The following is a 16,941-nucleotide window of genomic DNA, read 5'->3' as shown; positions in this document are numbered from 1 at the left end:
CTAGTTCCACAAGCCCAGCTCGGTTCACACACTCCCGCGCTGCTGCCAGACTCCGGACGCGCGCAGCCGCTACCCACAAGCCCCTCCGCCCGCGGCCGCCGGCGCGCGCTCCGCCCTCCCTGCACGCTGCCGCCTGCTCCGCCCCCGCCCGCCCCTTCGGGGCCTCGGCCTGGGTTCGCTGTGTGCTTCCTTTCTCCTCTCGCCCCTCTTCCTCCTTTTTTTTCCTCTTTTCCTGGTTTCCGCTAGGCTTCGGTTTTCTCCTTTTTCGTCTCCTTCCTCCCGGTTTCCTTCCCTCCTCTTTTAACCTCTAGAAAGGCTAAATAGCTGGGGGCGCTATCACCGCCTCACGATCCGCTGAGCTCAACAAGGGGAGGGGAAAGTGCTCCTGGGTCGTGGATCTGATCGGGGCTCCTCTCCTGTCCTGCCTGATGGTGTAGCGGTCGACGACCCTGTGGGTTCTGAGGGGACTTCTCCCCTAACCCTCTGACCGCTAAGTCCTGATGCCTCCGGCTGGGGGAGGGACAGGGTTCCGCGGCCACCGCGCCCGAGCGGGAGGAGGGGCCCGCTTGCCCCCCACCCCGGGCCCCCACTGACTCAGCGCGCAGCTATGCGGACTTGCATCATCCGAGCCAAAATAATAGCGACCACGAATCTTTGCCCTCGCCTGCAAAGCGCTTGGCTTGCAAGGAGCCTGTCTAGGCACCCCCCAAAATTGTGGAAAGGCTAGCAGGGGTGTGCGCCGAATGCATTGGGTGTTGGGAATTATCATCGCGGTGAGAATCCTATCCTGGGGCTGGAGGGGCCTGTAAGACCTGTTTCCACCCCCAGGGTAGAAGTCCTGGGATCCCAAAAGGCTTTCTGCTTGTCTTTGACAATGTCTCCTTAGCGTGAAGAGAACTGGGAAGTGATAGAAAAATGTTTTCCATTCCTAGCCCCTTATGGGGTCCTTGCCAGTTTTTATTTGGGGAGGGGAGGGGGCTTGAGGGATTGATCCTCCACATTCCTGTTCCATTGCAGCCTGTACCATTTGCTAATTCCTCCCAGGGTGCAATCTGAAAAATATGTACAAGACCTATAAAACTGTTCGGAGATCCCCTTTGACCCAGTAAATCCATTTAAGGAAGTACATTTCTAAGGAAATGATCCAAAGGGGGAGGAAAACTTGCATAAAGATGTTTATAGTAAGGCTATTCGGAATGTTCAAAATGATCAAAACCTGGGAATGAACCCAGTTGTCTTAACAATTGGGGAATAACCTAAACAAGCTTTGTCACACTCATAGAAGAAAATCATGGCAGGTATGCAGACTGTCAAGCACATGAAATTCGGCAATTGAATGAAAAGGTGTATTGGAAATAAGGTTACATGAAACAAAAAAATCTAATTAGTTTGTGCACATTAATTACAACTATGTAAAATGAGCATCCAATGGGAGAGGAATACAGTTGTTTTCAATTTAATGAGTTTTTTTTTTTCTGTAAAGATGCTTAAGAATGCATTAACTTTTCAAAAATTAAAAAATTTTATTGGGTGGGTCATTAAAATAAAAACAAAAACACTACAGTTTGATATCCATTAAGTAGTAAGAACCTTTTCCACTGGCATGTCAGAGATAAGTCCGCCGATAATACAACATAATTCTAAAACCATGGCTTTACAAAAATAGCATTTTCATCATTAAGTATTTCAGGAGCCCTTTCTTTTGGTTTTGTGGTAAAGTCAGCCACACTTGGACTTGGGAAGAGGCCTGGGTGATCAATACAACTTTTTCGTATCAGTAACGCTGACTCTGGCCAAAAGGTAAATCCTGCTAAGTTTGTACTGTTGAGTGATTCATTCATACCTCCACAGAATGAACATCTAGAGGACACAGTAAGCTGGACACTTGTCCTGCTTATTCACTGGAGCAAAATAACAAGATTATCCATGATTGAGCATTCTTTTTCCTGTTGACAATATATATAATATGCAAAGCAAAAAAACCACACCATGTGGTTCTCAAGTTCCAAATTAAATTTGCAATGGCTGACTATATTTTTATGGAGCTTGGTAAGAAAAGGAGAGAAAACTAATCTCTTAAAATGAGTTAAACTCCCATCCCACCTTTTTATTCTTTTGTGGTCCGTATAATAATTCATGTTTTAAAATACAGTGTATTTCTGTGAACATTCAAATAAAGCAGAAATATATAGAACATAACCTGAAATTGTAGCAATTTACATTTGTTTCCTTTATCAATTTTTTTTATCTTCCTCTAGTCAAATTCTGATCATCAAGTCATCAAAGCTAGGTCAAATGGGTACTTTTTGAGCATTCTTGTGCATCTCCCCTCATTTCACATCAGCTGGACACTTCACCCTCAGCTCTAACCCCGCCCCCCCCATGGCTATGTCTTTGTCCATGAGCTCAGGAGTCCCCAGGTCTCACCATACCTCTGACCACTTCCTCATCTCTTTCTCATCTCCAGGCCAATGGGAGTCTATAGAATGAGGTTGAACTGAACCCATATGTTCATTGCTGTCTTTCCCCTACTTCCACTCACCAGTAGACCAACGTGGTCACCAGTAAATTTACATGCTTGCTCGTGTATTCCCTTTGAGTTTCAATCTTAGAGTGGGGTTTGTCCTGAAGGGACTTGATTGCTTGCCTTGATGGCTCCCCCAGCGAACAACTTGCTTGTTCTTGTAATAGCCTATCAGGCTGCCATTTTTGTTTTTGATTTTTTCTGCTGGTCTTTCTTTCGAGAAGTATCTTCTGTTCCTCTAGCTGCTCCAGGCTGGTTTGTTTGTCCTTTCAAATGAAATACCCCATGTCAGAAGGTTCTGGATGGGGCTCAGGATTCTACTTAAGGTTTTATACACTACAAAGGCTCCACAAGAAGCCTATTTCACTAGGCAAGTTCTAGAACCCCTTTTAGGTATTACATTCAGTTATAGGTTGAAGATGGACTTTACAAGCTTTCTGTAATCATGTTTCCCAGTTCTCCTTTCTATCCCACTCGAGTGTCTACTTTACAATAGCAGGCAATGGAAACCAATCAATATTCATAAGACGATCAAGTATCTTAACGTTGTTGTTAAGTGCTGTCGAGTCGATGCTGACCCATAACGACCCTGTATAGCGTTTCCAAGGAGCAGCTGGTAAGCTTGAACCACGAACCTTGCAGTTCAAACAGCTTTGCAGTCTGGCGCATTAACCCACAGTGCCACATCTTAACATTATTTGCCCTCTTTTACCCATTCAGACTATGCCTCTATCCCTGTAACACAGAGCCTTGATGTTTCAAGGTTGAGCATACATCACAATTTACTTCTGTCCCATTTAGCCCATGCAAACCTGCCTCAGTGTTCCCTAGATACCTTGTTCTTCCACCCCCTCCCTCTGCTCATGAGATTTTATGATACCAGTCACTACTTACCAAAGTAAGATGTAGAGCCTTGTCTTTATTTACCATGTTATGCCTATTGATCATGTTGTCCCCCAAGGCTATGGTCCTAAGCCCCAGACCCAGCAAATTCTTCATTAATGTCTAAAAGGTTTTCATAATTTGTCCCCTGTATGCATGTCCATATTTATGGATATGTTTGCCCCAAAGGTAAATACTCATGTACAGATCTCCTTTGTCAAAGCTTTATGTATTTGTAGTCATACTCCCACTCTCCCTCCCACACTTTTACAACCTGTGAATCTATCCATCCTGTGGAAATAATTGAATGGTGTGGATTCCTAAAAGTAGAGTTGTTGTATCAAAGTATAGACATGTTTTACATAGCTGCAGATGCTGTCAAACTGTCCTTTAAAAAGACTGTACCAGTTTACATCAGCTAAAGAGACTGCCTATTTCCCTTCATCTCTGCCATTATTAAATATTACAAATGTTTTTAATTTTTGCCAAGTTGATGGACAAGCAAAGGGGGATCTTGTTTACATTTATAGTTTCTTAATTACTACTGAGTGCTGGTGTGGCGCTGTGGGATAATGCGTCAGACTGCAAAGCCATTTGAACTGCAAGGTCGCCAGTTCAAGCCTACCAGCTGCTCCTCAGAAACCCTATACTGTCTGTGTTGCTATGGGTCGGAGCTGACTCAGCAGCACTTAACAACAACAACAATTACTACTTAAGGTGATCATTTTTGTGTGTATATTTTTCTGAAATTACCTGTTAAAATCTTTCACCAATTGGATTTGATCTTATCTTAACTGATTTATGATGGTGGTGGTGGTTATGTGCCATGGAGTCGCTTCTGACTGATAGCAACCCTGTACAGGGTTTCTGAGCCTGGAAATCTTTACGGGAGCTTTAGAAAGCCTCATGTCTCTCTCTCTCTCGCAGAACAGTTGGTAGTTTCGAACCGCTGACCTTGTGGTTCGCAGCCAATTCGTAACCACTATGCTACCAGAGCTCCTTTATAGGAACTCTTTATTTATTATTCATATTCTTCCATGTTGTAATGTTAAAATGTGTGTTATTGTTTGTAAATATTTTCTTCCAATGTGTTGCATGCCATTTAGTTATGTTAATGGTATCTTTTGTCACACACAAATTTTTACATTTTTATGAAATAAAATCTACCAAGTTATTCCTGTGTGACTTCTGAGTTTTATGTCTGGCTTGGAAAAGATTTTAAACCCAATTTTTAGGTGACACAAATGATTGAGATTACAACAGGTTATAAGGAAATGGCAGTTTCCTAAAAATACCAAACTCAAGTCATCCCAAATGGCTTTAGAAGAAGGGTCTCCCTAAACTAGCTCATCTTCAAAATATCTCTTGATCTAATTCCTGCTACTCCAAGACTCTTATCTCAGAACTATCCTTTTTAATCCTAGCCCTGATATGCACTGAGCATAGGTAAAATAGGAGGGAATTTGAGTAACAGTTGTGTTCAATACCAAGAGAAAAAAATGAGGAAATAAACTCAAAGAATCCAGGGCTGGCCTATTGATAACATAAAACTTGGATTCTACCATCACTAGCTTACTCTGTGGGATTTAAAAGCTCCACTCCTTTCATGGAGTCCTGAGTTGGTACTATTAACCACAAGATTGGCAGTTCAAACATACCAGTCACTCCTTGGAAACCCTGTACAAGATTGCTATGAGTCTGAACCAACTCAACGGCACTTAACAGCAACAACAACCTAGGTATGGTGCTGTAGCATAAGTATTTCACCGCTAACTTCAAAGTGGGCAGTTCAAGCCCACCTTTTGTTCATTGGAAACCCCATACAGAGTCACTATGAGTTGGAACTGACTTGGTGGCACTTAACAATAACAACAATGACAACCCAACAATACCTTCCTAGCTCTCCACACAATTCATAGTCCAAACTGAAGGAATAGGGATTCCTCTCTTGCCATCTGAACCCCATTTCAGGTCCAGTTTTAATATGAGGAATCTGCTTCTTCCCCCGGAACTAATTCAGCTTTCAAGTGCCATATTACTCTCTTCTCTTATAGAGAGAGCTGTAAAAGGATCAGTTTTTTTGTAATTTCCTTGTTTAATGATAATAATAATTAGTATTTATTTACTGGCTTACTAGATACCAGACAGTATACTTAAAAGAAATTGTTTTTTCAAAACATCGTTTTGCTAGTGGTAATATTACTATGCCCATTTTACAGACATTGTAATAAAGACTAAAAAATATGCTAATGGATGGATGAATGGAAACAATTAACTGTTAATAGTCTGGGAATCACTAATAAAACACGTCATAACTTTTTCCATTCTGTGTTATGTTCAGTGAGATGCTTCTGCCCCATATAAGCTAGGATTTAATAGCAGAATAAAGAAACAAATTCTCAATACAAAGGTGTCATTATTTTTATAAACTCCACTACTATAAAGGTCACAGGATTTAATGATTTATGAAACAGCTTCATGCTAAGTTTCATTCATGGTTCTGGTAATAACTCACAGCATGAATGAGAAAATCACTGAACCCCTCTGTGAGTCAGTTTCCTCATACACAAAACAGAAATAATGAAGCTTGGTTGTCATTAAGGCTCTTTAAGATCTCTAGATGAAACACACTGTATACGTCAAAGACAGATTATTCAGCAGTATGCTATGAAAGATTGTCAGAGAAAAAAGATCTGGTCATGGATCAGAAGTGTACTTAGAAGAAAATGATAAATCACTATACATCTTAAAGAAGAGTTGTCCTAAAATTGGGATCCTGGAAAGCTGAGCTTCATATCTGGTTCTGGCAGTTTGCCAGGAGACCTTGATGTTATGCCTGACAAGCTCATTCTCCCCATTGTTGTTGTTAGGTGCCATCGAGTCAGTTCTGACTCATAGCAACCCTGTATAGGGTTTCCAAGGAGGGGCTAGTGAGCTTGAACCACCAATGTTGTTCAAATCAACTTTGAAGTCCAGTGCTTTATCCTACAGAGCCACACCAGGACTCCATTCTCCCCATTAATGAGGTAGAAATGGCCCCAGAATGCTTCATATGATTTCCCTGTTTTTAAAACTCAATTAAATTCGTCAAGACTTAGCATGAAATATTCAGCATTTATAATAAGCCCTTCTACAATATGCCCATGGTCTCCATTTCTAGACTTAGCTTCCAGTGTCCTCTTCACATTTTCTCAAACTGAACATACGTGACCTATTTCTACCTATGTGGAATGCCATCCTCCCACCTCCACTTGCCAAGTTCCTACCCTTCCTTTAGAATTCCTATTCCTTGAATGAAGGGCTTAAGGCTTACTGAGTACCTAATTCCCTGGAGTTGTTAGTGAGGCATTTAGCATAGTGTTTGCCTAATATATTTGTAAGCAATATTTTCTTTTCCTTCCAGTGTTTTGACACCCAAAACCTTGGGCCTGCCCATGTTAATAAGAAAGTACTGATTTCCCATTATATATCATCCACCAAGGAGGATTGTAGAAGAATTGATGCCTTTGAGTTGTGGTGTTGGAGGAGAATACTGAAAGTGCCATGGACTGCCAAAAGAACCAATAGATCTGTTTTGGAAGAAGTACAGCCAGAGTGCTCCTTGGAGGCCAGGATGGCTAAGCTTCGTCTCTCCTACTTTGGACATATTGTCCGGAGGAAACAATCGTTGGAGAAGGATGTCATGCTGGGTAGGGTGGAGGGTCAGAGAAAAAGAGGAAGACCCCCAACGAGATGAATCAGCCAGGTGGCATCATTGATGGACTCAAGTGTGGCAGCGGTAGTGAGGTTGGCCCAGGATCCGACATTGTTTCGTTTTGCTGTGCATGGGGTCACTATGAGTCGGTTCCGACTCGATGGCACCTGACAACAACAACAAATATAGTTTACACTTTATTACTAACCTAAAGGAGTCCTGATGTGGCACTGTGGGTTAATGCGCTGGACGGCCAAGTCAGATTGAACTTTAAGGTCGGTGGTTCAATCTCACCAGCCGCCCCTTGGAAATCCTAGACAGAATTGCTATGGGTCAGAACCAACTCGATGGCACTTAACAACAACAACTAACCCAAAGATTGGCAGTTTAAACCCCCATCAGCACTGACCTGACATTCAGCTTTCACAAAGATCACAGCAAAGAAAACTCTATGGAGCACTGTTCTACTCTGTAACACATGAAGTTACCATGAGTTGGTATCAACTCAACAGCAATGAGTATGGTTTGGGTTTTGATAACGACTACTTTCCTATGATCCATTCCTCTCCATATACTTTGTTGTTGTTGAGTGCCTTCGAATTTAGCTCAGCAAGAGTAGATAATAAACCAATGGACGCATTATTTATATAGGAGATCATGCCATTCCCACATCTATACCTTTGCTGGTGCTGTCTCAACCTCTCCTGTTTTCCCCCTCCTAGTTTTCCCTTCACTATCCTATTCTGGAAGGAAGATATGTTCCTTCTGGTCTAGCTTACTATGTTCTGTTTTCCTCCTAGATGCAATTTGCGCTTTGTGGTGATTCTGTTAAACACAAAGAGGAACTGCGTGTGGATTCTTCCTACATAAAGTTTTTAAGAATTGTTGATTAAATAGGTACTGAGTGATTAAGTGAATGTGTAAATGGAAAACACGATTGTAATTCAAGAAACATTATAACCACAGGTTCAGACATTTGGTGTATGTGCTTAGCTGAGGAGTCAGTGGGGTGAAACTACCATCTGTGGGATTATGATTGAACACTTCTAAGTCAGATTCCTGCCCAGGAGGAAGGATATGGCAGCTATGGAGTCTCGGTTGGCTTCAGATAGGCACTGCCATCCTGCGGCGGGCCTCACCACATGTTCACATAAAAAGAAAAAGAAGCATCATAAATGACCAAAGTGATTTACACATAAAATGCAATGAGAGTTTGATGTTCTAGAGCAAGAGATGTCTCCTGGAAAAAGGATCAGGAAAGGAGAAGGCATGTGGACTGGGTTCTTAGGCTACAGTAAGACTTAGAAATATACAGTCCTCCAAAACAATGGAAGGATTGGGAAAGGTATGTGGTAAAGAGAAGGAGAAATAAGTAATGGCTAGAGAATACAGTACATGAGTGGTTAAAAGGAAAGTTAAAGCCAGATCAGGGAAGGCCTTGAGTCTGTACTGATATGTTCAGTGACGCATACACCACCACAATCCTCTAGTTGTTTTTGTGTGCTGTCACATAGTCAACTCTATAGAACCATCTAAGACTGAGTAGAACTGACCCATAGGGTTTCCTAGGCTGTGGTCTGTATAATGAGCAAATAATCCAATAAACTGGATTATATGAAGAAGAGTTTGGCATCAGGATTCCAGGAAGATTCATTAACAACCTGGGATATGCAGATGACACAATGTTACTTGTTGAAAGTGAAGAGGATTTAAAATACTGATGAAGATCAAAGACCACAGTCTGCAGTATGGATTGTACCTCAATGTAAAGAAATCAAAAATCCTCACAACTGTAGCAATAAATAGCATCGTGATAAATAGAGAAAAGATAAAAGTTGTCAAGACTTCATTTTGCTTGGATCCACAATCAACATTCATAGAAGCAGCAGTCAAGAAATCAAATAATGAATTGCATTAGGCAACTCTGCTACCAAAGTTCTTTTTGAAGTGTTCAAGAGTAAAGATAGAAGAGCAGAGAGCGGAAGCCTACCCAGAGAAGCAGTGATGCCAGAGATGGAGGCAGAGACAATGACATGGAAAGATGGAGCAGCTGGGGACTTTAGACACAGAGAGGGAGAGGGGCTGTGTCTGACGACGGGAGACAGGCTTGTAGTGTATATCCTTTGGTTGGTTGATGATGCATGGAGGGGATTGTAACCATGGCAATGAAATGATATACTTTAGGATGAATGTAAAACCTGTTCTCCCATGTAAACTATCACATAATTAACAATAAAACATTAAAAAAAAAAAGTAAAGAAAACCACTTTGAGAACTAAGGTGCATGTGAAAGTTGGATGATGCATAAGGACGAGTATAGAAGAATTGATGCATTTGAGTTACACTGTTGAAGAAGATGATTGAAAATTTCATGGACTTCCAGAAAAACAAACCAATCTGTGTTGGAGAAGTATAGCCAGCATGCTCCTTAGAAGCCAGGATGACAAGACTTTGTTTCTCATACTTTGGACACTTATTTGGAGTGACCAGTCCTGAAGAAGGACATTACGCTTGGCAAAGTGAAGGGTCAGAGAAAAAGAGGAAGTCCTCTCAACAAGATGGATTGGCACAGTGGTGCATCAATGGGTTCAAGTGTAGCAATCACTGTGAGGATGGCACAGGACTGTTGTGCATAGGGTTGCTATGAGTCAGAGCCAATTAGATGGCACCTAACAACAACAACAAAATCTTTATTGGAGTAGATCATCAGGTCTTTTCTCCTGCAGAGCATTGATGGGTTAGCAATTGAATGCTTTCACCATTGTGTCACTAGGGTTCCAACCATCCCCTAGAACTCACTGTAATTGAAGTGATTGGCACCATCCAGGTCTTGCCAGCTAACTCTCTTCTGGTCTGTCACCCTGCATGATCAGCAATAGGAAGCCTCTCATCAGTTTTTGGAGTCCTGGTGTGGTGCTGTGGGTTAATGCGCCAGACTGCAAAGCCGTTTGAATTGCAAGATTGGCGGTTCAAGCTCACCAGCTGCTCCTCGGAAACCCTACACAGGGACGCTATGGGTCGGACCCGACTCAACGGCACATAACAACAACAACAACATCAGTTTTTAGCGTGATGGGGTGGACTTGGGAAAGAGTTAACAGCAGTTATGTGACAATGTGGAAGGAGGCCAAGTTTGGGGGATATTTTAATCCTCCACAAGCTACCATTAGTAATTAAATGTTTTTTAATGATGATTACATAAAAACCTACGAAGGAGGACGCTGCAGAACCATCTGTCCTGGCGGCAGGACTGTTAGGTTTGTGTGCTCGACGCCTTTCGGCAGCAATACCGATGCGAGGGCTCCTGGTTGCCGGTGTCCGCTGGGAATCCAGCGTCTCCAGAGCTGTAGTTGCGCCGCCCGCCATGGCGGGGAAGCGGCTGCTAGAACCTACCATACGCTGGCAGGAAGACCCAGATCCCGAGGACGAAAACCTGTATGAGAAGAACCCAGACTCCCATGGTTATGACAAGGATCCTGTTGTGGACACCTGGAACATGCGTGTTGTCTTCTTCTTTGGCTTCTCCATCGTCCTAGTCCTTGGCAGCACCTTTGTGGCTTATCTGCCTGATTACAGGATGCGAGAGTGGGCCCGCAGAGAAGCTGAGAGGCTTGTGAAGTACAGAGAGGCCAATGGCCTCCCCATCACGGAATCCAATTGCTTTGACCCCAGCAAGATCCAGCTACCAGAAGAAGACTGACCTGTTGCTGAGTGGGACTCAGGAAGCAGCAGCCTCCCCACTCCACCCATCCTCCTTTCTGCTCCTTAGAGTACCTAATTAAAGAGGCTGATAAATGTGAAAAAAAAAAAAAAAAAAACCTACGAAGGAGACAAAAAAGCAAACTGTAGTTAAAGTGTTTGGTCACTAGGAGTACAGGGATAACAGTTTCCATAAAAGCCTGCCTTATTGTGAAATAAGGAAGCACTTTAAACTTCCTGGCCTTTAGAGTGGTAATTTAACTGCTATGTTTGCTCTTGTAATATTCCATTTACCCCTTTAGTCTCTAAAGGAAGTCTGAGCTTTCATGAAATAAACACAGAGCTATGCTGCCAATGCTTGCAAGGCCCACCTCAATGGACAAGCAGTGAGAGGTGGTCATAAAACATCTCCCTTAAAGCCAGAGAAACCTCATTCCTATCCTAGCTGTGTGACCTCAGGCAAATGAACTCACCTCTCTAAACTTCAATTTCTCTCTTAGGGTTGTTGTTTTTTTTTTAGCTCTTTATTGTGAATTGAGTGAAGGTTTACAGAGAAGATCATCAGTTTTACTTTCAACAAATCATACACTTTGTTTCATCTCAATGACTGCAATCTTATCAATGTAGCATCACTTATCCCACTTCCTCCCTATGATTCTTGTTTTCATTCCCCCCTCTTTCTCAACTCTTCTGAATTTTATCCTTTTGTAAATGCCCTTTGGATCTCAAGTGGTTGATGATTCTATGGTGTGCACACCTCACTAGTATTATTCTTCCCACTATATACCTGTCTACTGCTTGGCTCTTGCACTCCTCCCTATGATTCCTGTGGCCTCATCTTTTTTTCTTTTTTTTTAAAGCTTTTTATTTGTAATTGAGTGAAGGTTTACAGACAATACCATCAGTTTTACAATCAACAAATAACACACTTTGCTTCATCTCAATAATTGCAATCTCCTCCATGGAAAAATAGTTATCCCACTTCCTCCCTGTGGTTCCTACCTCCATTCCACCCACCTTCCCATCCTTTCTCAACTTTGTCCTTAGGTACATATTGCCCGCCCAATTTTGAATGATTGACCACTCTACAATTCCTAGTGAACATAACTTACTAGTGTTGTTGTCTCCCTATATGCTGATCTACTGCTTGGCTAAAAGTTGAGCCACTGGAATGAATTTCTTTTCAGACCTGAAGGGTGGTGGAGGGCCATAGTCTCAGATTCCTCCAGTCTCTTCCTGACCAGTAAGCTTGTTTTTGTTTTGTTTCAGTTTTGAGTTTTGTTCCACATACTCTGCCACTTCATCTGCGACCCTCCAATGTGATCCCTTTCAGAGCAGTTGGTAGTGGTAGGTGGGCACCATCTAGTTGTTCCAGTCTCAAAGTCATGGAGACTGATGGTCATATGTTCCATTAGTCCCTTGGACTAATTGATTCCAAGCCTCTTCATTTCTCATCACCCTTCTTTCTTCTGCACATGGAGAAACCATCAGATGAATCTTAGAAGGCCACTCATAAGCTTTTAATATCCCAGATGCTACTCATCAAAGTATGTCGCTATGGGTCAGAATTGACTTGACGGCACTTAACGACAACAACTCATCAAAGTGGGATGTAAAACACTGTCTTTGTGCAGTATGTTATGCCAATTGACCATGGTGTCTCCTGAGACTATGTGTTACCTTCATCTTTCCTCTGCCAGCCTCCTTCTTGTTATATATTACCTGCCCCATCACCCATGTTAACATGTGCTTACCCTTTGTTGTTGTTAAGTGCCATCAAGTCAGTTCTGACTTATAGCAACCCTGTATAGTGTTTCCAAGGAGTGGCTCATGGGTTTGAACTGACACTGTTGTGGTTAGCAGTCCAATGCTTATCCTACAGCACCACCAGAACTCTTTCCTTTAGCCCATGAATAATTCCCTCCCCACCCCTTCCCCCGGTAACCATCATAGAATGTTCTTTTTATCAAGAAAAGCTTTTCTTAACTTTTTTCAACAGTGATCACACATCTATTAAGGTTCTTATGAAGAACAAATATGAGAAGGTTCATATGGCATTTGGCATATTGAACAAGTGTTTCATACAGCTAGTTTCTGTTTCACCTTGTCAGAAGCTGACAGAACTCCAGCCATCATTTATTTATTTATTTATTCAACAAAGATACTTGTATGGAAACTGGAAACACAGTTGTGAAGGGTGCAGTGGTGGTTCAGCACTACAATTCTTGCTCCTATGGGGAAAGCCAGGTTCAATCCATGATCAATGCCTCTCAAGCACATCTACTGCTCGTCTGTCAGTGGAGGCTTGACTATTGCTGTAATATTGAACAGATTTCAGCAGAGCTTCAGATTAAGACAAACTAGGAAGAAAAGTCAGATGATCTATTTTTTAGCTAATGATCCCTGTACCTCAATTTTTCAGCCAAACAATAGATAGGTCGATCAACTATCAACACTCGTGGAAGCAGCAGTCAAGAGATCAGACAACATATTGCATTGGTCAAATCTGCTGCACAGGAACTTTTTTTAAAGTGTTGAAGAGCAGAGATGTCAGCTTAAGGACTAAGGTGCGCCTGACCCAAGCCATGGTATTTTCAATAACCTCATATGGATGTGAAAGCTGCACGGTGAATAAGGAAATGGTAGAATAATTGATGCCTTTGAGTTGTGGTGTTGGAGGAGAATACTAAAAGTGCCATGGACTGCCAAAAGAACCAATAGATCTGTTTTTGGAAGAAGTGCAGCCAGAGTGCTCCTTGGAGGCCAGGATGGCTAAGCTTCTTCTCTCATACTTTGGACATATTGTCAGGAGGAACAGTTACTGGAGAAGGATATCATGCTGGATAAGATGGAGGGTCAGATAAAAAGAGGAAGACCCCCAACGAGATGGATCAGCCAGGTGGCATCATTGATGGCGTCAAGTGTGGCAGCGGTAGTGAGGTTAGCCCAGGATCAGACATTGTTTCGTTCTGCTGTGCATGGGGTCACTATGAGTCGGTTCCGACTCGATGGCACCTGACAACAACAACAACATAATTGGAACAATAGCACTGGTGAGTTATGCATTCCTTAGATTAATCAGCAATTTGAGATGAAAAAAGGCAGCATTTTCCCAAGCACAAAGTTCAGAAAGGTTAGGAAAGAAAGAGAAATAGAAACAAGAAACACAGGAAGGATGTGGGATAAGAGGTGTTAGTTGAAGGAATGTAGTCAGTGAGATGAAACAAAATGTATATGAATCTGGAATGTGAAACTGATGATCTGTAAACCTTCACTCAGTTCATAATCAAAAGTTGTGTGTGTGTTGTTGTTGTTGTTTTAATATCAGCCATTTTAAAACCATTAAGAAAATGACAAGGGTCTCATTCCATTGGGATCACTGTTAGTTGGGAGCCTACTCTATTGTAGCTAACCAGAACAGCAATACAGTAGTGAGTCCCTGGATGGTCCAAATGGTTGACTCATTTAGTTGCTAATCAACAGACTAGAGGTTCAAATCCATTGAGAGATGCATCAGAAGAAAGACCTGGAAATCTGCTTCCAAAAAAAAATTTGCGATAAAAAAACCTATAGAGCACAGTTCTACTCTGATACACATGAAGTTGCCATGAGTTGGAATTAACTTGATGGCACCTGGTAATACAGATGAACAAAAGAGAAATAATTCCTTCAAACCCTTATTTAATTTATGAAGTACTAAAGGAGACAGATAATAAAAAATAAGCATACAAACAAATAAATATTACTATGGTAAGTACTATAACAATTACTATAAAGGAAAATACAAGGTGCAAGAGACCTATAATTGCAGTATGAGGTGGCAGTGTACCTAGTATAGTCTAAGGACCAGGAAAAGCTCATAAAAATGTAACAATTCTGAAGAGACTTGAAAGGACAAATAAGAGGTGGCCAAAATGAGGACTAAGGGGGAGAGGGTCTTGGGTCTGTGAGAAGAGCCTTTTCACCAACTATCATCAGAAACCTCAGCTTTAAGCCACCTACACCATAGTTTGTTAAGAATGAGAGCATGCCAGTCCAGCTTCATTAGGTTACTTGGCTTTTAGTTTACCTTTCCACAGCACTAAATATGTACAGGCTTTTTGTTGCCATTCTCCCAAGTATTTTGTGTAGTAATTCTTGGCAGCACCTGTTTAGATCACTGTTGACCAGAGAACTCCTGTTTTTCCTTGTACTGAAACAGTGGGATGGCGACATTGGTGGGGGTGGAGGGTAGGGAGGGTGCCAAGAAAATAGAATGTAGATACATGAGACTTGGGTGCAGGCTTTGGGTCCACTATTATATAGCTATGTGACTTTGGGCAATCACTTACCCTTGTGGAATTCTTCTCCATCATCTGCAAAAGCTACACCTCAGAAGTAGTTCCAACACACTAAAATAAGAAAAGGTATGTGAAAAGACTATAAAAACTTTACTGATAGGCATCTGAAGTCTTTTCTCTTTATAGCCTTTATATGCCCCAGTATGAATTCTGGACATGAAAAAGGAGAGGAAGAGAGGCATCAAGGATGAAGTCCAGGCTTCCCTGAGCTTCATTGTTGTTGTTAAATGCTGTGTGTTGCTGTTAAGTGCCATCGAGTGGGTTCTGACACATAGCGACCCTGAATAGGGTTTCCAAGGAGCAGATGATGAGCTTGACTCACTGACCTTGTGGTTCACACTGACTTTGCAGTCCAATGCATTAACCCATAGAGCATTAACCCAAAGGACAAAAAGAATTTTATTTTATTTTTTTGTATGTATGTATGTGGAGTCCTGATGTGGCGCTCTGGGTTAATGTGCTGGACTGCAAAGTCCTTTGAACTGCAAGGTCGGTAGTTCAAGCTCACCAACTGCTCTTTGGAAACCTTATACAGGGCCGCTGTGAGTCAGAACCAATTAGAAGGCACGTAACAACTATATATATATTTCTCAGAAAATAAGGGCCAATAATAAGCAGTCTTCACATCTTTAAGTTTCATATTGATTTCACACTGACATTATTTAAACAGGAGCTAGGCTTTTATGCCACCGGTATTTAAAGCTATGCCACCTATATTTTAAATACAAGCAGGGTCACCCATAGTGGACAGGTTTCAGGTGAGCTTCCAGACAAAGACAGACTAGGAAGAAAGAGTGATGAACTACTTACAAATCTTTAGTCACTGAAAACCTTATGAATATCAGAGAAATACTGCCAGATATAGTGCTGGAAAATGAGCTCCTCGGGTTGGAAGGCACTCAAAACGTGACTGGGGAAGAGCTGCCTCCTCAAAGTAGAGTTGACCATGATAATGTGAATGGAGTAAAGGTGGGGGGAGAAAAGCCTGCAGAACCTTCATTTGCTGATGGGCAGTACTCCAAATGAAGAGAAACAGCTGTAAACATCCATTGAAAATCAGAACACGGAATGTACGGAGCATGAATCTGAGAAAATTGGAAGTTGTCAAAAATGAAATGGAATGCATAAACATTGATATCTTACGCATTGTTGTAGTTGTTATGTGCCGTGGAGTCGGTTCCGACTCATAGTGACCCTGTACAGGGTTTCTGAGGCTGTAAATCTTTACGGGAACAGAAAGCCTCATCTTTCTCACATGGAACAGCTGGTAGTTTCGAACTGCTGACCTTGTGGTTCTCAGCCCAATTCATAACCACTATGCTACCAGAGCTCCTTGAGGGCGGCTTTAGCAAAGAGAAATTTATTTGCTCACAGTTTAGGAAGTACTGGGAACAGGTTTTTGTCTCTTTTCAGCATTCATAGGCCCAGCATTCCTTGGACATCAATCATTCCCTGGATCTAGGAGCTTCAAAGTTCAGGGACCCCAAGTCCAAAGGATGTAGTCCACTCCTGGTCTTTCTTGGTGGTAGCAGGTCCCTCTTTCTCTGCTTTTATTTCTCTCCTTCTATCTTCTATGAAATAGAAGGTGTTGCATTCCACACCCTTGGGACGCTCCCATACACTGGATCAGGGTAGCGGTGGAGTTAAAAGTATTGTTATTGTTAAGTTCTGCCAAGTGCATTCCAACTCATAGTGACGCTATAAAGAGAATCCGAGGAGTGTCTGGTGGGTTTGAACCACCAACTTTATGGCTAGCAGTCTAGTGCTTATCCTACAGCTCCATACTAGAACTCCAATCCCAC

The 16,941-nt window shown here is 42.1% G+C and overlaps 1 protein-coding gene across 1 annotated transcript; it reads left to right on the top strand.

Annotated features, from left to right (window-relative positions):
• The first annotated feature begins 8,427 nt into the window (after window positions 1–8,427).
• LOC102831516 (NADH dehydrogenase [ubiquinone] 1 beta subcomplex subunit 11, mitochondrial-like) lies at window positions 8,428–10,800 on the top strand. The gene is made up of 2 exons (XM_006869472.1): window positions 8,428–8,445; window positions 10,315–10,800. The coding sequence occupies exons 1-2, from the start codon at window positions 8,428–8,430 to the stop codon at window positions 10,798–10,800; spliced, it is 504 nt and encodes a 167-aa protein (XP_006869534.1).
• Window positions 10,801–16,941: the final 6,141 nt, after the last annotated feature.

Source organism: Chrysochloris asiatica, unplaced genomic scaffold (assembly GCF_000296735.1).
Source record: "Chrysochloris asiatica unplaced genomic scaffold, ChrAsi1.0 scaffold00131, whole genome shotgun sequence".
Taxonomy (NCBI): Eukaryota; Metazoa; Chordata; class Mammalia; order Afrosoricida; family Chrysochloridae; genus Chrysochloris; species Chrysochloris asiatica.
Note: the sequence above shows the minus strand (reverse complement) of the source record. Positions and strands in the feature narration are given on the sequence as shown.